We start from the raw sequence: 20,231 nt of genomic DNA, 5'->3' as shown, positions 1-20,231 counted from the left end.
AAGTGCTTACCGTTATTTTATTAGGGGAAACAATGTGTTCGGGACTCTGGAGCTGCGTTTCAGAGCTCCCTCCTGGGTCTCAACGGAATTATGAAGCCCCTGGGAGCAAAGCCTAGAAGGTGTGTGGGGGTGGCTGGAGGGGTATCAAGGAAAGTTGTGTACACCACTTTCTAGCTTGTTTTGCGAAACGTGAGCTTAGTCACTTCTGAGTATGAACTTGGAGCCCGGACTTGGCGGGGTGGGGGGTGCGTGGGAGCGCTGGGAGTGGGCAGCTCAAAGTTCGTAGAGTCCCGGCAAGATCCAATCCAGCGGCCTTGATTGGCGGCCGGAGGAAGGCGAGGGCTGGAAGCTGGAGGAGAGGGCCGGAGCTGGAAGGCTCTTGGGCGGCGAGAGGTCCTGCCCAGCTGTTGGCGAGGAGTTTCCTGTTTCCCTCTCTGCGCCCGGGTAAAGTTGATGAGTGAGTCACTCGCGCGCACCGACCGACGACACCCCCCGCGCGCGCACACGCTCGCCTGGGGGACGGAGCCCCAGCCTCCTGCTCAGCTCTCCTCGGCCGCCGGGGGCCTCCTCCGGGCCTCCGAGCTCCCGGGGTCGCCGGCCACATCTGGCCCACATCCTGAGAGGGCGAGGAGTGAAGGCGCAGCCCGGGGTCCCCGAGGCTCGGTTCGCGGCGCCCCAGGGGCCGGTCTATGACGAGCGACGGGGGCTGCCATGGGTCGGGGGCTGCTCCGGGGCCTGTGGCCGCTGCACATCGTCCTGTGGACGCGCATCGCCAGCACGATCCCGCCGCACGTTCCCAAGTCGGGTGAGTGAGTGGCCGGGGCGCGACGCTGGGGGTTCACTAGGGCTCCCCGCTCCTCCTCCAGCCCCCCGGGCAGCGATTGACAGTCGGCCGCGGGACCCGGTGCGAGGGCGGAAACGGGAAGTTTGTAGCGGCCGGAGTCGGCTCAGGCCCGCGGGGGATCGGGGAAGATCTCTCGCAAAAGAGCAGGACAGTCCACTTGCGGGGGACTTGGGGACGCTCCTGGCCCCTTTGTGCGCGCACGAAAGACGAGGGCGGCCGCGAGGGGCCTGCACCCCCGGAAAGGGAAGTTTAAGAAGTTGGAACTTGGAGGAGCATCGGCAGGGGACTGGCCGCCCAGCTGCTGCACACCTGGGCCGCTTACTGCCCTAGACAGGGCGACTGAACCAGACTCTCAGCCCTCAGCTTTGCCACCTCTGGAGGGATTCTGGGCCGCGACTCACTGGATACAAGTTAGAGAAAAGAACTGATCTCTCTCCTCGCTGTTTCCTGGCCTGCTGGGATGGGGACCCAGTGAGGGTGGTCAGGCTGATGGCTGAGAAAATTTTACTGCATGCCTACTAAGTGCTGGACTGCAGGAGTGCTGCCTGGAATTAAAGATCTCTGCAGCTACCATTCAGTGAAAACACCTAACCCAGGGCTGCCCTCCAGGTCCCCTCGCAGCGGTGGTAGTTAAGAGAGAAAAGCAGGTTCTAGGGCTTCCTAAGGCCTTGCTTGGGAAGTTTAAAATCTGACATTTTAATTCTAAAGTTAGAATTGTTGCAGCCTTCTGTGGTTAGGGCCACTATCTGGGCAAGTCACATGACTCCGGGCCTCAGTTTCCCCTTCTGTACAACTCAGTGGTTCAGTTTGAGTAAGTGTACGTTCTTTTCATCACTGGCTTCCCATGACCTTCCCTGGTGACTAAGAGATGGCCACGATCAATTTGGGGTGAAAAGCAGAGGATCCAGTGGCCCTGTGTGTGTGTGTGTTGCGGGGCGCGGAGGTGGGGTGCGAAAGAGCTCTTAGCAGACAGCAGTAGTTGAGGTGATTGAAGAGTTTTGGATCATATTGCAAACAGCAGTGGAAGGGAAGAGCCGCACAAAGGAAAAATGGCAAAAATCTTAACAGGGTTTTAGTCCTGTTGTCTCATAAAGTCTACTGTCGTACCGTTGGTTTCCATTAAAGCGCAGCTCCTAAGTTAACCCAGCCTCTTTAGGCTGGCTTGGGAGAGTTGGCTCAGTGGCTAAGAGCGTTTGCTGTGCAAGCTTGAGGACCTGAGTTCAAACCTCCAGGACCTGTATACAAAGTGGGGTATGGTTCTTTGCCCTCCCAGAGCTAGTGAGAGACAACTGGAGACTCTGGAAATTGCTGGATGCCAAGCTAACTCTAGGTTCGGAGAGAGATTCAATGGGAGTGACAGAGACTTAATGGGGAATGACAAAGGACCCCTGGTGTCCTCCTTTGCCCCTCCCCATGCACACAGACCCTACCCCGAACACACATAAGAAAAAAAATTAAAAGGAAAAAACCGCTGGATTTTTCTGAATACCATCTGAAAGAACACCCTTCTTTCTGTGTACAGAAAACACTGCTTCAGGCCGGGAAGAACGAAAGTCCAGAGGCCCCAGTTTGAGTTTTGTTTACAAGATTAAGATTTGTGATTTTCGAATTCCAGGCTTTGTAGCTAGTGAGTCATATATACAGTTCTAAACAACTGGCTAACTGGCTTGGCGGGTCTTTTTGATTGGGACTTTAAGTAGTTTTATTAAATGGAGAGGTTTTTTTAATTTTATTTTTTTAACATTTTATGGAATCGCTATTCCAGACTTTTTAGACAGTTGGTTTTGAGTTGTACCCATGTGGTCAAAGTGTTTAAAGATGGCTTAAAGTTGGAAGAGCTGCTAGGGAAAAGGTGTGTGGGATTCCACTTGCCTTCTCAGTTTCTACAGAAGAGAAAGGTATCGGGATTTCTCTGACAGAGTGGTAAATTGGGAAGATGTTTCTCAAGATACTGTAACGCAAGAGACAATGGGAAGGAATGAGCTTCTTTTATAAAGTCCTAGTCAGTCCTAAACAAACGAACATCCCATGCTTACCAGTCTCACAGGTGAGCAACTGATTACAGCATAAAAGAAATGTACACTAAAAAAAAAAAAAATGTTTAAAAATTTTTTTCCTCATGTTTCTTGGAGGGTGCTGTGCATGAGCACTGGAATAGGATGGGCATACACTTGGGTACTCATGGCTGTGGAGGTCAGAGAGGACATCGGATGCTTATGGGTGTGGAGGCTGGAGGTTGACATCGAGTGTCTTCTTTAGTTGCTCCGCTCCATTTACCAAGGCAGGCTTCTTCGATGGTGCAGGGCTTCTAGCTGAACACAGAGTGCACTCTGTAGGTTTGTTCTGCTAGCCAGCTTGCCTTGGAGGCCCCCAGTGTCTGCCTCCTGGGTGCCAGCACTAGAGGTGACCAACACATCCTCCTGGCTATTTATGTGGATGCTGGGGATCTGATTTCAGGTCCCTACACTTAAATGACAAGTGCTTTATGGGCTGAGCCATCTCCCCAGCTGACAAGAAATATACTTAGACAATTTTTAATTTAAAAATTTATTTATTTATTTTGTGTGTGCATGAGCACGCGTGTGTGCAGTGTGTGTGTGTGTGTGTGTGTGTGTGTGTGTGTGTGCGCACGCGCGTGCGCGCACGCGCGCACACGCTCCTGTGTGGAAGAAATCAAGGGGCTACTATGGTACTATGGTAGTTGGTTCCCTTCCTCTGCCATTAGAGACCCGAGAACTCAGCTCTTGGAGCTCGCCTGCTGAGTCCCTCCTGCAGGTCTCACAAATTAAAATACTTGTTTTTGATGTAGTATGTTCATGCTTCTAAGTGCTCAAAAAAGATCAGGAGTGACTCCTAGAGTAAAACATACCCTGGATGCATCAGGCTTCAAAAAAATATGGTTTTGACTTTTTAGATCCTACGGGAGAGTCCTCACAGAGGACTAGACCTTAGTCCTAGTGTCACGGGGACCATAGGTCCCTATGGGCTCTTCAAGGATGTCCTCATACCTGTCCAGGTCCTGGACCAAAAATCTTTAGCCCTTTAATCCATTGAGCCTCCTTCTCCCTGCCCCCCATAAGGTGCATTTTCAGCCCCAGGGCACTTCCTTTAATAACATCTTGTTTTTAACAAGTGGATATGCAGAAAATGCTAACCAGGGCTGTAATTTGCTGCCTCTGCTTTGATTTAGCGCCCCACCCTGAGGACTCCTTATTAAATTCCTACGCTCCCTGGGTCCTCACTGGCCTCCATACCTCCTGTTTCATCCTGTTTCTGCCCTCAACTGGCCTTCTTTACAGTTTTTCTTACATTTATGAATACCTATTTTAAAATTCGGTTTTATGTATTTCGTTGTGTGGCAGCTGTGGGTGTGTATGGGAGTGTAGTGTATGCAGGGGCCTGTGGAGGCCCGAAGACGTTGGATCCCCTGAAGCTGGAGTTACACATGGTTGTAAGCAATCCAGTGTAGATGTTGGGAACCGAATTCAGCTCCTCTGCCCTGGGAACAATTCTATTTTCCCAATCAATAATGAAAACTTATGAATGCTATCTTCCAAACTGCCTTATTATTCCTTCTCGAGGGTATTGAATGGGGATGTATAGACTCAGAGGACGATACCCCAGATAAGTGCAACAAACTCGTTCTGACTTTGTTTCTTTGTGTTCCTGTATCCTGTCACAGACAGAGCATAGGGCACCTCGGGGCTTAGAATACTGCCCCCCCCGTACCCTAACCCCCCATGCTTTGCTGAATGCACGTTGGGTGCCCCCCATGCTTTGCTGAATGCACGTTGGGTGTTTCCTTCTCAGTTCCTCTGCATGCGTTTCTCCTTGCTGTGTTCTTACTTTACCCTCTCTGCCTGGTTGTAGACCAGCCCAAGACGATCCATAGCTCTCCTTCATTCTTCTTAGGCAAGCTGGACCAAGTGTGTCCAGCCTGTCTTTCTGTTGGATGGGCTGAGGGTAGCGTGAGAGCTACACACTGAAGATCAGGTTGTCTTGGGCTATAGTCCTGCCTCTCCCTTGCTGGCCGGGCAGCCTAGAAATCCTTGGCACTCACTGGATAACGTGTGGGAAGGTGGACTAAAATTTCAAGTGCTTAGCCCCATGTTCACAACCTCCAGGTGGCTCTGGTCGTTTTAACTCCCAGTCACACCTGACCAAGGCCTCACTTACCCCATTCTTTCTGACTTTGCATCCTACCAAGGCCTAGGGCAGTAGTTCTCAACCTGTGGGTCGAGACCCCCCTGACCAGAGACGCATATCAGATATCCTGTATATCAGATATTTATATCATGATTCATAACAGTGGCAAAATTATAGTTATGAAGTAACAATGGAATACTTTTATGGTGTGTGGGGTCACCACAGCACACAGAACTGGATTAAAGGGTCACAGCATTAGAAGGCTGAGAACCACTAGGGCTTCCCAGGCCTCAGTTTAGGCAGCTGCTCCTCTCTGAAACCTCTCTCTGGAACACCTACCTGACTGATTTTTCTCATGTTTGAAGACCTTCCTTGGGCCTCATAAGGAACCCTGCTTTGACTGTGCCAGGCGAGCCAAGTGCCGCCCCACCTCTGTCCTCTCTTAGCTCCGAACACAACAAGCAGTGATTTTGATTCCCTAGGCCACTGAGCCTTATAGCTGCTCAAAGACAGGCAAGGGCTGTCACTCAGAGGCTGGTCTCCAGGGCTGCCACAGGAGGACAGCTCATTCTCCTTCAGGAAGGACTGATCTAGACCAACTCCTTCATCCTGCTGTGGAGTGTGACTGCTGCTCAGGCTTAAATACCTAGGCAGCCCCCTGCTATGTTGGGTATTCAGTCCTGAGTGGTCAGAGTATCAGAATTAACTTGCCTGGTTTGCTATTGCAGTACCTGCAATTGGACCCAGTGCTAGGTATATCTCCACCTCTCTCTTAACTTTTGTAGCAGGGTCTCACTAAACTGCCGAATTGGCCTTAAGTCCCCTGGGGCAAAGCCACTCTCTATAATAGCCATCCAGGCCTTGGGGCCTGTACCTCGGGACCCAGCTTTGGCTCTTTGTTTGTTTGTTTGTTTGTTTTGTTGTTATGATATTGGTTCCTATATTCTGAACAAAGATAGAAAAAGATGGGTTGACTTATGACAGTTTTAAACTGCTATAGAGCCTTCAAAACCATGACACCTCAGTGAAGTTTTCACCTATACAATTATCCTGCAAATGCTAGATTTCTCTTTCTTTTTCTCCTTCTCTTCTTTCTCCTCTCTCTCCTCCTCCATTTTCTCAAGGACTGTAGGCAGGAGACAGTAATTACAAAATGTAATGCTGAGTTTATATGCAGGATTTGTCATGTTTTGCTGTTTGCTTGTTTGTTTGTTTTTGAGTAACACAGAATGAACATGGTTTTATTCTGCGACCTACAATATAGACTAGGCTGGCCTCACACTTGTAGCAATCCCCCTGCCTTAGCCTCTCAAGCACTGCTCCTCCTGCATGAGCCACCACACCCATCTTGAGTTGAATGCTTATGTTTCCTACCCACCTAGGCTTTATGTTTTGGTTTCTGAGCAGTGTATCTAGGGGAAGTATGTGCATCCGAAACGGGTTGTCTATCATAGAGCATCCTGGGGATTATTTAGGTCAGATGCAAACCACCAAGGCATTTGAAAATAGGCTGCGCGAAGCTGCACTTCCTGACCCTGGCTCAGCATATGCAGCCAAGTGCTGTCTAAAAGTTTAACCCCGACTCTCTGCAAGGCTTGGGGTTCTGCTCCTGTGGATCTTTGGATGGCTGAAGCTGTGTTTTTCAGAACCAGCCCAGGGATGAGCAGTGGTAACCTGGTGTTCACAGTAGCTTGCCCCCTCTGACAGGGCAAGAACCCTTCTTTCTTGATGGGGTTTGCTGTGAGGTTTAGAAGCTACAGGCATGCTTGGTCTCATCTTGACATGCAGTTAGGAAGAGGGGTGACATTACTTATTTAATCATAGAAAGAGACCTAAAAGATAATTCTTACAATTCTCTATTTCATAAATAGGTGGAGGCTGTGTGTGTGTGTGTGTGTGTGTGTGTATGTGTTTGTGTGTGTGTATATGTGTCTGTGTGTGTGTGTCTATGTGTGTGTCTGTGTGTATATGTGTGTGTGTGTGTGTGTGTGTGTGTGTAAGTGGTCTTCATAGAGAATCTGAAGGGTCAAAAAGATGCTATGCTTGAGAATGGAGGAGCCTTTGCACCTTAGATGCCCTGGTCACCCCTGGTCACCCCTGGTTGGCTCATGTACTTTTACAATCTCCTATTGTTTTTTGTTCCATTTTGCATTTCTACTTATGCATATTCATTGCACATAGTAATCTGTGCTAGAAGGATATTTTTCATGGAAACATGCATTGTGCCTCTTAATGGTCTTTGTGCCACAGAAAATCAAGACAGAAACAGTGAGTGTCTTGCCCGTGGGTGACTTACAGTTCGTGGCCTGACAGTGATATCATGGTAGTGAGAACCAGGGTGGCCCAGGCGTTGGTATTGCTAGCAATTCAGCTGCATCATGTTCAATACAATACAATAAATAAGTATCTATTGTACAATTGCACAATGTATTGTATAGTACAATGAAGTCTATTGTAAAATTCAAATTCCAAGCATACAGGACCATCACATAGGTCCAGGGCTCAGACAATGGCTGGTGGTTCAAAGCAGAATAGATTTGACCTTTGAGGTCCAGCTAAAGCCTGTATGTAGCGGGGGAGGACTCTTTTTTTACATTGAAGCCTGACAGACTGTGACTCTTTCTGGCCTGGGTCCTTCTCTTTCCCCTTTTCCTCCTGTGTCAGTATCCCTTGAAGCCCAGGCTGTCCTCAAACTCTCTACGTAGCTAAGGTTAGCCTTGAACTCTTGATCATCCTGCCCCTCTACCTTCCCAGCACTGAGATTCCAGTTATGGGATACTACACCTGGTTTATATGGTTAGGGGATGGAGCCCAGGGCTCTGTGTACTCTGAGCAAGCACTCTACCAGCCGAATGAGCATGTAGATGCCTTCTGTAGATCAACTGCCCCCTTGGCTGCGGTTGACCTGGTCCCTGGCTTTCTGCCTAGGCTTTGAGGGGGGACCTGGCGTCTGTGGGCTGGGCCTGTAAACCTTCAGAAGGAATTAGCTGCAAGGCAGGAGCCTGTGATGGCTGAGATAGTATCTGGGGAAGGTCAGGCATCTAGGCTCTCCCTCTCTTTATCTGATGAAATATTTTCTTTCAAATACTTTCAGCATTGCGACTAAAACATGAGCTTGATATATGAGCATGTCCTGAACTTTCAAGGGCATCCTACTCAGGCATGCCCGTGGGCTGGGGACACGCTTCAGATTTCCAATCCTTGTTCCGCTCCCTTTACGACCACGTTTTGGGTATCTGGGTTGCCAAACCTTTCTGCCCTAAACACACATCTTCAATCTGCGAGATGCTTGGGCCATCTCGTAAAGGCCTTCCTAGCCTCTAGTCGGACACCTTAGACTGCAGTGGCTCTCGAACTGTTTGTGACCCCCTTCATGATCAAAGAGTTTCAGAAATCCTGCATCTCCAATACTCAAGGGTTTCAGTGTCAGGAAGGCTGAGAGTCACTGCTTTAGAGGGTAGACAGAGTCAGAGTGGGGGGAGGGAGAGCAGGGGAGGGGAGAAGGAGGAGTGAAAAGAGGACAGAGAACTCTTCAGAAGATCTAATTCTCCATGTCAGGGTCTTGCTTTTAAAATGTTATTTTTGTTTATGTGTACCTTCGCATCCTAGTGTGCCCATGTGCAATGCTGTTGCCTGTGGAAGCCAGAAGAGGGCGTCAGATGCCCTAGAGCCAGATGGAGGTGCTGGGTCCTTTGCAAGCATAGCCCTTGCTCTAACTACTAAACCCTGTCTCCATCTCCTCATGATGGAACAAGCCACAGAAAGGAAGACAAGATGTCAACCAGGGCCCCCATTTCCCAGGGGAGGTCGTTGAGCATGGAAGGACTTCTGCAGTTCAACCGGGTCTTCCAAATACTGGGAGTTTGTATTTGTCAACCAAGGCACAAGGGTTCGTTTGGTCCAGCACCGAGTTGGCTTGGTTTGTGACTTTACCTGTTTGATCCATGGCATTCTCTTCCTGGGCCTTCCAGTGTTTGGGTGGGCTAGGCATGAGCCACATTCCTCCTCAGAAGAATTGGGCAAAGGTTGCATCTGCTGACTGCATCTGTTTTCCCTGGTGCAGAGAACATGCCCATGAATGAAAGCTAGGACCCTGGCCATCTTCTAGGGTGAGGAAAACTCAGGTTGGTACCGTGGCAGTTCTGTCAAGGGAACGAGAGCTCAGTCTGCTGGGCTTGTTCTGTGGCAGCAGCTTCCAGAGTTTCCAGAGCCTTGGTTTCATTTCCTCTGCACGGCGAGATGATTAGCACAGGGAGAATGCACTTTTCTGGTGTCATGAATATTTCATCTAAGCAATCCACGGCTTCTCGAGTGTTCTTTAAAAGTGGGGCTTTTAGGACAGTTTAGGGGTGTTAAACCCTTCCCTCAGCTCTAAGGCACAGGACCAGCGAGAGCATGCCTCCTGGAGGACTGCAGGTTTGGCTGAACACACACAGATGTCTGAGGGAAATACAGGCTGGTGCATTTCCCAACCTGTGCCCCAGGGGCTCTTCATCTGTAAAGCTCTATGCTGTTTAACAAGATGGATTTACTTTGAGGTGGATCACTCGCTTGCTGGTACCTGGGGATGACCACTTACATCCCCCAAGCTTCATAACCCTCTTCTACACCGAAAGATGCTGGCTGTTGTTTCTGGGCATCTGGTAGTGGAGGGATCTGGGGTCTTCATGGGCACAGTTACTAACTGCGGCAGGAGCTCTGGATGACCCAGATCATCCCACGGCCTGGACATGCTGAGCCCCTGCTGTGCGTTAGGGAATACCTCTCTCAAAGCGGGTTTTCTAATTCTATGCCTTAGGTCTCTGTGGCTGTGATAAACACTGTGAACATAGCAGCTGCTGAAGGAAACAACTACATGTCACAGCTCATCTCTGAGGGAAGTTGGGGCAGGAACTCAAGGCTTTTAGGAATCTGGAATCAGGAGCTGATGCAAAGGGCATGGAGCAGTGCTGCTTACTGGCTTGCTCCTCATGGCTTGCTCAGCCTGCTTTCTGATAGCACCCAGAATTACTAGCCCAGGGTTGGCACTGATCACAATGAGCTGAACTCTGCCTTATCCAGGAAATGCACCGTAGGCTCACCGCACTCTGGTGGCGCATTTTCTCAACTGAGGCCACTCTTTCCAAACGACTCTAGTTTATGTCTAGTTGGCATAAGACCCAGGCAGCACATGTGTCAAGTCTTTTAAAGGATTTGGTTTGGGGATCTAAACCCACAGTTCTTACGGTGTGCTGAGTCTAGATTGTCTTAGTCAATATAATGGGAGACACCAGGAGATAAGAGAAATAATGGTATATTCGATATGCTTCTGCTGAATCAGCATTTAAAATACACTATCCTGCTTAGTTTCCTTAGTGAACTAAAATCAGACCTGATTCATGTACACTGTACATCATGCCTGATGGATGATAGTCTCAAGGTGAAAATGCACCGTGTCCTGCAAATGATGAATTCTCAGCTGAACAGCGTTCAGCCGGAGGTGTTACACGGCAGAGGCGTTCCACCCCAGGACACTGGGTAGCTTTAGTAAGACAGGTGCCATATTGGGAAGACCTTGGGAAGTTCAAAGCTGTAGCCTGTAGTCGAGGATACGTGGTAGATGGTGGAAGATTTGCCTTGAAGCATTTGGAGCTTAACCTCCAAGACCTCCCTAGTAGAAGCGCAGCTCCTGGTCTCGCGCTGTGGCTAATGAGTCCCATCAATGCAGGCAGTATTGAAGAAGCCTTGCAAGGCCTTTGCTCTCCTGCTGGACGTTTTCCTAAGTCTGGAGACACTTATGTGGTATCACCTAGAATGACTTATGAAGACAGTTTAAAAAATGGGGTTGAAGTCATGGCTCCAAGATTGTTCTTCCAGAGCACCTGAGTTCAGTTCTCAGTACACACTTCCAAGAGCTAACAATCAGCTGTAACTCCAGCTCTGGGGAACTCTCACATCCTTCTCTGACCTCCACAGATTCTGCATCCCCAGGCACATACCCATGCAGATACACATCCATACACATAAATAAAAGTGAAAATAAAATTGGGAAAAAAATAAACAATAAATTCCAATTTAGGTCTTAGAAGACAGAAGTTTTTTTTTTCTCTTACAACAGAAGGTATTACAAGATCATTGGAAAAAGATGATTTAAAAGCATACAAAAAATAGGAAAAATATTCAGAGAAGTTTGTCAAGTCACAAGTGGACAAACCGGTTTGTTTTTCTGTAAGGGTTTTTATCTGTGCCATTTATAATTTGTATAATACCACGCTAATAATTCTGAGTAAGCATTCGCTCTCACAGCAAAGTTCCTGTTCGTAATCATGCACTAATTTCTCAACGGAGTGCCTCTAAAATGTCTAAACACCACCTTCCTTAGGACTTAAGGCTGTGCCTAAAGTAGGGTTCACTCACTGGCTTAGGGGGTACAGCTAAGAATGTCTCCTCCTCCCCTCCTCCCCCCAGCTGTAAACAGAGACTGAAGTCAGCAATGGCCATGGCATCACTAGAGTCACTAAACAGAAACCTTCCCTCACTCCCGACCCCCACCTCAGGCTCAGCTAAAACATGCCTCCCTGGACCTGTAAGAGAGGACCTTGATCCTAAATGAAAGGTAACCCAGAACAGACCCTTATTTTGAGATCAGAGGCACAGATAGCAGGTGGGGCCCGAGGCACCAGGCACAGGAAGGTGTCTGGGGACCAGCTTGAATGCTGGCTTCAGTGGAGCTTGTTTTTATTTGTGATGAGACTTGGACTAGAAGGGATTTTTTCTTTGTTGCTTTTTTGCCTGTGTGCACACAAACATGGATGCAGGTGCCCAGGGACCAGCTTCCCATAGAGCTGTTTACAGGCAGTTGTGATCCAGCCAACAATGGTGCTGGGAAACATGGATGCAGGTGCCCAGGGACCAGCTTCCCATAGAGCTGTTTACAGGCAGTTGTGATCCAGCCAACAATGGTGCTGGGGATCAAACTCAGGTCCTCTGCAGGAACGGGCCACACTCTTACTTATTAAGCTGTCTCTCCATCTCTCACATCTGGCTTTTTTCTATGGTTTCTGGGGATCCAAACTCAGGTCCTCCTGCTTGTGTACCTTCCTCACTGAGCTACCTCCCTGGCCCTCTGAAACATGTAATTCTTTATGCTAATAGAGAAAATTACCAAGGTTGACTCAGAAACCATTTATTAAATCCCAAACTAATCCAAATAGAAAACAACCCAAATCCTCATAGGTCAGACCCACCGTTTCCGTGGAGTTTTAAACTCACTATTACTAAAGAAAAATTAAGAATGTATCACCACGGTCACTTTGAGAATTCCCTGCTACAGGCGTGTGAGTGATAGACTATGGTCATAGGTCATAGTAGCTTTGCTTCAGCTGTAACTCATGCCTGGCTCCAGGCAGCCACACTTGGTTTGGTGGTAATGCCATTTTCTTGCTGTCACTGACAGGGTTTGGTTCTGATCCTCCCTTGAATGTGTGAGATGTTCAGGAAGGTTTTCCCCAAGGTAGAAAAATCAATAAGGATTGCAGTCTATCTTGAAGCCAATGCAAGGACTGTCTGTGAGCCTTGGGGAAGGAGAGCGAGCCTGTGGGTATAATTAGTGTTCTGCTGCCTTCCAGAGATTGCACCACCACTTTCCTTAAAATACTCTTAGAGAGGACAGACATGGCCGTGGCCTGGCAGTTCTAGACCTCTGTTTTAGGCAGGGGAGGAGCTGCTCAGACCTGTAATTGTATTTCTGTTTAGTTTACAGACTCTTGTTAGACATAGGGTAGAAATATTTTGGGGTGTGTGTGTGTGTGTGTGTGTGTGTGTGTGTGTGTGTGTGTGTGTGGTGTGTGTATGTTTGTATGTGTGTGGTGTATGTGTGTGTTTGTGTGTATGTGGTGTATGTGTGTGTTTGTGTGTGGTGTATGTGTGTGTTTGTGTGTATGTGGTGTGTGTGTGTGTGTGTGTGGTGTGTGTGTGGTGTGGTGTGTGTGTGTATGTGTGTGTGGTGTGTGTGTGTTTGTGTGTGTGTGTGGTGTATGTTTTTGTGTGTGTGTGTATGTGGTGTGTGTGGTGTGTGTGTGTGTAGTGTATGTGTGTGTTTGTGTGTGTGTGGTGTATGTGTGTGTGTGTGTGGTGTGTTTGTGTGTGTGTGTGGTGTGTTTGTGTGTGTGTATGTTTGTGTGTGTGTGTGGTGTATGTGTGTGTGTGTGGTATGTTTGTGTGTGTGTGGTGTGTATGTGTGTGTGTGTGGTGTGTGTGGTGTGTGTGTATGTGTGTGTGTGTGTGTGTGTGTGGTGTGTGTATGTTTGTGTGTGTGTGTGTGTGGTGTGTGGCATGTGTGTGTATGTGTGTGTGTGGTGTGTGTATGTTTGTGTGTGTGTGTGTGGTATATGTGTTTGTTTGTGTGTGTGTGGTGTATGTGTGTGTGTTTGTGTGTGTGTGGTGTATGTGTGTGTGTTTGTGTGTGTGTGGTGTATGTGTGGTGTGTTTGTGTGTGGTGTGTTTGTGTGTATTTGTGTGGTGTGTGTGTATGTTTGTGTGTAAATCTGTGTGCAGGTGCACATGTACTTGTGTGCAAAGGTAGGGACATCTTGGTTTCCACTCTGCAGACACCATCTAACTTCCGTTTTTGAGACAGGGACTCTCACTCTCCTCGTTGCCAGGCACCTACCAGTGTCTACCTCCCCAGCTTTGTATCATAAATGCATACCACCAAATGGCTTCTGGGGGTAGAGAGGGTCCATTTTCTTCAAGGGTGTGGCTCTTGGTAGTTCAGCCACACCCCAGTGGGTGCCCCACACCCCGAAGTGTATGAAAAAAATTGTTAAGAAGAAAACATGAAGTTGGGGGATAAAGAGAGGGAGGGGCAGCTATAGAGTTAAGGAAATGAGACCAAAATGCACCTTCAGCAAATTAATAACAATAGTGATTTGGTAAAGGAAAGAAACCAAAAACGAACAAAAACAAACAACAAAAGAATGCACCCCCAATGTACCCCGCATGTCCAGCATTTTACGCAGTGCTGAGACACAACTCAGGTCCTCACACTTTCTAGACAAGCCCCTATCCACACAGCCATCTCTCATGTCCAAGTGTAGCACAACCCTCCGTGTTTCTCTTGTGACTGTATTTCCTGTTCACGTTTTAGTCTCTGGAACCACAATGCTTGGAGGAAATAGTCGTTTGATATCATCTGCTTCACAAAGTATGTAAAAAGGAAAACCAAACCACGACGTTTGACTGACAGTCCTGAATCTCTCAGGTCACGTGGTTCTGATCTGAACGTAACCTCTCAACCCCTGCTGGGCACTCTCACCTTTATCGTGACCATTGTCAGGAAGGCTTCTGTGTTCACTGTCCACATGGCCGTTCTCAGTACCAGCTGCTTCCCTCTGGTGAGCGAGGGGCCACGTAGGCTTTAATCCACACTGGGCTCTTCGTATCATGGCATCTCTCAAATCATCCTCCACACTCAGTGCCAAGTGCGTGCATGCCCAACAAGTTCACAAATTAATGGTAGTTGTTTGGGGAGTTAGTTCTCCTCAATTTTTCAATATTGCTGCTTTTTAAATGATTCATTTATTTACATAATTTATACAGTAAATATTTTTTTTTCTTCTTTAAGCATCCATTTGTTTATTTTGCTTCACATGGAAGAGGAGACCACATCAGGGAGAACATGCGGAGGCAGGGGGTTTATTCATTCCAGAGAGTTCTCTTGCTTCCATTGTGTGGCCCTGAGACCAAACTCGGGGTCCTTCGGCTTGGGTGGCAAGCACTTCAGCCACGAAGGCCCCTCCCTGGCCTATCCCCCATCTTTTCCCAATTTTCTTATTTTGTTTTGAGGAGCTTAGTTCGCTGAAGCTCAGAAAGGACTCCGTAAATGTTACCCAGCTCTCTGGACACCGACTTTAACCTTCTCTGAGTTTAACCTTCTCTGCCACCACTCGCTGGCCTGGGTCCTTTACTCAATCCTAAGGCAGCTTTTAAACCCTGACTATTTTCATGCTCCAGGATCCTCAGTTCCTGTCCGTGATAAACACCCCTGGGTAACGTTGTCACCATAAATAGTCCTCAGGACTAAGTTTCTGACCTTTCCAATCATTTTTTTCCCTCACTTTTTTTTTTTTAACCTTTGCCATCAGAAATGTATATGACAAAAGAAAGGAGAAGTTTCAAATCTCAGCCGCGCCACAGGCTGACTTGTGATCCTTGGGCCGGTTAGTGAGCCACAGCAGAGCCCTGCTGGCTGAAGTGTAATGCTGCTTGGTTTTCCTTTTACTCTCCCGCTAACCAAGCCCAGCACCAACCTTCTCTGGAAGACTCTCTCTAGGCTTCTCCCTGGTCACCCTTGACTTAAGTCAGTCTGCACATATCTCTGTCAGCTGACTCTCCCTTGGCTCGGCCTTCTGTGAGTTCTCTCTCTCTCTGAATCCTTGGGGACTATATGGCTTCCCATCCCCATTGAGGTCAGAGTCCTCTGTGTGCCTGGTCCACACACTAGACAGTGCCTCACAGATCCATTTCATGAGAACATGCCTAGGTCAGACGGGGTCTCTCGTCTCTTTGTCTACTATTGCATACTTCATGCCCTGACTCCTAATTAATTAATCAATTATTAGTGACTTATTTGGAGTGTGTGTTTATGGTATCTGTAAGTATATACATTTGTGTGTATATTCATGGGATGTGTGGGAGTGGGGACTGGGTGTGTCTATGGTATGTGTGAGGGTTACCATAGACCCACCCACCCACCCGCCATTGGTAACTTTATAAAACTGCCAAAACCATTTCTCTTCCAAGATTTTAATGATGGTGTTAGTGAGGTGCTTGTGGTCATTACATAACCAGTTACACTCTTCAGGGTATTGCTAGGCATTGTCACAAACTTGAGAGCATAGATCGCCTTTCACCCACTTATTAATGGAACACCTAGGATGTCCCCAGGGCACAGAAGAACTCCCAGTTTCTGCCTAAGGAGGCTTGATTTTGTTATTTGACAGTTCTGTAACGCACATCATGCACTCTGACTGCTTCCTCATCCCAGTCTCTCTTATCTACCCCACAAACACCTCCATCCTTCCCCTACCCAAGCAGTACGTGACTTTTGGGTTGGTGACCCATTTAGATAAGCAGGGGCATGCATGTGACAGTTGAATTGGCAGCATATACTCCCAGCTTCTTAACAGTTCATTGTTATCTTCTTGAATCACAGCTACAACTTTAACTCCCATCAACTAAGTCCATTGGTTGGTCTCTGCCGATGTGCAAAATAACAACTTCCCACTTCTGCCTCTTTGTTTCCTTTTGGCATACATATATATGTATTGCATGTATGTGAGTATAGTTCCTCTGTGTGTGTGTGTGTGTGTATGTGTGTGTATGTAAGCATATACAGACCAGAGGTTAATGTCGAGCATCTCTTTCTAGTGTTCTGCATATTATGATTATGATTGTTATTGTTATTATTATTGACAGAACTTCTTGTTGAACCTGGAGCTCATCAGCTAGGTTAGACTTGCTGGTCAGCAAGCTCCAGGATCGTCTCTACCTACACAGAGATAGGATTGTATGTAAGCACTGCCATGTCCAGCCTTTTCCTTTGGCTGTTGTGCCTCCGAACTCATGTCCTCTTGAGTGCATGGCAGACACGTTATTGAGTCATCTCTCATCCGCTGAAACTCCTTGTGTATAAAGAGCAACTGCCTAGGTATCCGATGTCTATGTGAGTCATGCTTCGCCAATCAAAACAGCCCAGGACTTCTCTGTTTCTTTAGATGTTCATCCTTTACAAGTTCTGGGAAGGGAAATGAGAAATGATACACAGCCTCAGCTGTAAGGCTCTCGGGTCATCAGCACTGTAGCAGACCTTATCAGCAGGTGGGCCTTTGCAGGCAGGCCTGGGAAGGTGTCACTTCCAGTAAATCTTTCTTTCACTGTGATTTCTCCAGGGTGTCCACTACTTGGCACTTATGCTCGCTGAATGGAAGGGTCAGGAAAGTTAGAAGGCAATGGACAGGTCAGAAGGCACAAATGCGTGGGCTCCAAGCAGAGCTTGGACCATGTTCCCTGAGGGCTGTATGCACTCTGTTGGAATACTCAGGGCCAGCCAAGGCAGGGCCAGGCCAGGGCAAGGCTGTGGCATGGACACCATGTTAGTGAGCTTCACATCTCTGTTGGTTACTCTTCCCAACTGATGAGACGACGTGCCCGAGGAAAGCAGCTGAAGGAAGGAAGGTTTCTTTTGGCTCACAGTTTGGGTTCCTGTCAATGCTGGTGGGGAAGACATGGGGCCCCGTAGTCAGGAAGCAGAGAGAAATACAAGCCGGTGTTTGCCTGACTTCGCCTTTCCCTTCAGTTTGAGGCCTTTACTGTCAGGATGGGTCTTCTCTCCAGTGAAATCTCTCTGGAAACGCCCTCATGGACACACCCTGAGTTGTGTTTCCCTGACAATTCTAAATCCAAGCAAGCTGACTGTCAAGTTGAGTCTCCTCGGGTGCTCCGTCCTTCTCTGTTCCGTATAGCATTGGAACACATTTAATGCTTTTCGCTGTTAGAATGGATATGAAATGAATACTAAAATGAAATGAATATTTAAAGTGAACATTAAAATGAAATGATGAATTTTAAAAACAAAGCCGTTGTGAGGACTGGGAATAGAGCTCGGTAGTGGAACGCCTGCCTAGCATCTGGGGGGCCTGAGCTTCAATTCCCAACACTACACGAAGTTCCAAAATGATTATTTAGTCACTTCTCCAGGCAGATGGGAAAGTAGTGCCAGGAAAATAGAGCAGAGAACCAACTAGAATTACGTTATTTTCAGTGAAATAGGCAAAGACCAGCAGCCAGACTTGGGGGCTATGGTCGGACAAGTTTGAAGACAATCGATTGTCTATACCTGGCTATAGTATTCTGCATCTAATCTTTTACTCGAATACAACACTTTGTTAATTGGAAAATGTGTTCACTTGCATGCCATTTTAAATCTTGAAACAGCCCTCTGAGAGGGTATAATTCTCCATCCCGTTTTACAGATATGGAAATGGAAGCCCAGAAAGATGCGTCCACCCACCTAAGCTGTAATAGGACCATCCACCCACTGAAACATTGTAATGTATTCTGAATTTGTCTATTCATATTTCTTTCGTTTGTAGTTATGATGTTCTTTCATCGCATCCCAATTTATAAGTAAGTAAGATAAAAATCTACGGTCATGGGGCTGGAGAAATGGCTCAGTCACTAAGAGGGCATGCTGCTTTTACAGAGGATCCGAGTTTCGTTCCTAGCACCCACACAGCAGATCATAATCACCAGTAACTCTCCTCCAGAGGATCCAACCCCTCTCCTGGCCTCCGTGGGCACTGTACTGGTGGGCACAATCCCATTCACAGACCCACACTTGTGCACATAATTTAAAATGTTTATGCCCAGGTCTATTGTATTTTCACACACTTGTAGCTAAATAGTGGGTGTGGTAGGACTGTTTTTGCTTTGAAAATTAGAATGCTCGAGACTGTCTTCTTTCAGGTCACACTTCTCTGAGGGTTTTGCCTTTCCATTCCCATCTTAGTGGAGCCCAGACTGTGCAGGGTCATTTCTTTTCTTCGGCTGTGGGACAGCCTCTCTTCCAGGCCTAGTTAGGTCTGCTCTGTGAAATTGTGCTGCAGTTGCCAGGAGACACACATTGCCGCTTACAAAAGGCGGTTTGCCACACTGGGTGGTGTTGGGACAATCTTAGAACCCCAGCACATGGCACATGGAGGAAAGGAGGGTTGAGAATTCAAGTTCAAATTCCTGGCCAGCCCGAGTTACAGGAGCCCTGCCTCGAAATACTAAAATAAGTAAATGAGTGAACTATGTAACAGTCCGCTAGTTGCTTTCGTCCTGTGACTCCCCACTCTTCCAGAGCCTCAGGGGCCCAGCGTGCTGGGGAACACAAGCGTCTGTCTATGAGAAGGGCAGGTCTTCACCCTGTAGACCCAGAAGGCAATTATTAACTGGGTCTGCCCTTCCCGGAGCTGCTTAAACTTGAATCTCTGAATAAAAATGTGAAGAATAAAGGTGTATCAGAGGCAGAACACAAGTAAGAGAGATACCTAGTGTATCATCAGTTTGCTTAGAGAGAAAACAAGATGGCATTGGAGAGGTAGTGCAGCCCTGGTACGACTGTGGTATTTCCCAAGGACGTGGGATAAAGAATGACCCAAGGGGCTGGGAGGTGGCTCAGTGGTTAAGAGCGCTTGCTGCTCTTGAGGACATGAGTTCGGTTCTCGGCACCCATGTACAGTGCCTCACAACCAACAGTAACTCTAGCTTCAGGGGATCTCATAGCTTCTTTTGGCCTCCCTGAGTGCTTGCATACACATTATTATTAAATAAAAATTAATAAAAGAAATCTCGTTAACAAAAACAGTAACCTTGTCTAGCAGGTAGTGCTTGGCTTACCAGTTTGTTAGGCTAATTGACACCCCAATATCCTATGGATTGCTTTGCAGAAGTGTTATTATAAAGAAAGGGAGAAGCTGAGTCATGATATTTTATTTAATTTATTTAATTTTGGTCAAAACAAGCTTTGGTGACAGTGGCTTCACTCTCTTGGTTTCCACCAGTCGTCCACCAGGGTGAGCTTCCTGTGGCTTGAGGGAGCCAGAGGGGCCTCTGGATCTTCCTTCCTGCTGGAGATTTTCCATTAAGGTCGAGCTTTGTTAAGCAATGATGGGATTAATGGGCCAGGCTTATGTTAGAATTGGCAAAGTTTTCCTCAAACTGTCAAGGATTTCACTGTTCCTTCCTTCCTTCTTAAAAAATGACCGCATATTTTTAAGTCTTCTGGGATAATCCTTTTTTATATAATCCTTAAAAATTGTCATTTTTACATAACGATTTTTGTATTAAGGAAGAAGCCACTGTACAAACAACAACAACACTGAGTTTGAACATTTCAGAAAGGGGCCCTTCTTCAGTGGTTAAGGAATTCAAAGCCAATACAAAGGCTAAGGGAGAAAGTGAAGTCACGGGGAGGTGGTGACTTAACATGTAACATGTTCGTGTTACGATTGGGTAGCCTTGTGCTTCTCCTGAACAACCAAGTTCTGACCTGAGAACCATTTCCTGTCAGATCACGGGAAAGTAGCAGTAAGACTCCATGAGCACCATGATGGGAGTTTAACAACAGGCAGGCGAGTGTGATTCTGGAACAGTCGCCGAGAGCCTATGTCTTCAGACAGCAACCATCAGGCAGAGACAGGCAGACAGACAGACA

General features: G+C 47.4%; 1 protein-coding gene across 3 annotated transcripts in view; it reads left to right on the top strand.

The window, feature by feature from the left end:
• The window catches only part of Tgfbr2 (transforming growth factor beta receptor 2), an 87,267-nt gene continuing 67,036 nt past the window's right edge, over positions 1–20,231 (top strand). Inside the window, exons 1-2 of one of the 3 annotated variants that reach the window (XM_031345648.1) lie at positions 1–119; positions 18,004–18,078. In XM_031345648.1, the coding sequence (XP_031201508.1) occupies positions 18,006–18,078 (73 nt within the window). In that variant the 5' untranslated portion in view covers positions 1–119; positions 18,004–18,005. Of the gene's footprint in view, positions 120–307; positions 806–18,003; positions 18,079–20,231 lie in introns of those variants that run through there. The other 2 variants (XM_031345646.1, XM_031345647.1) reach the window with 2 other exon arrangements.

The sequence above is a fragment of the Mastomys coucha genome, unplaced genomic scaffold (assembly GCF_008632895.1).
Source record: "Mastomys coucha isolate ucsf_1 unplaced genomic scaffold, UCSF_Mcou_1 pScaffold23, whole genome shotgun sequence".
In the NCBI taxonomy this organism is placed as follows: domain Eukaryota; kingdom Metazoa; phylum Chordata; class Mammalia; order Rodentia; family Muridae; genus Mastomys; species Mastomys coucha.
Note: the sequence above shows the minus strand (reverse complement) of the source record. Positions and strands in the feature narration are given on the sequence as shown.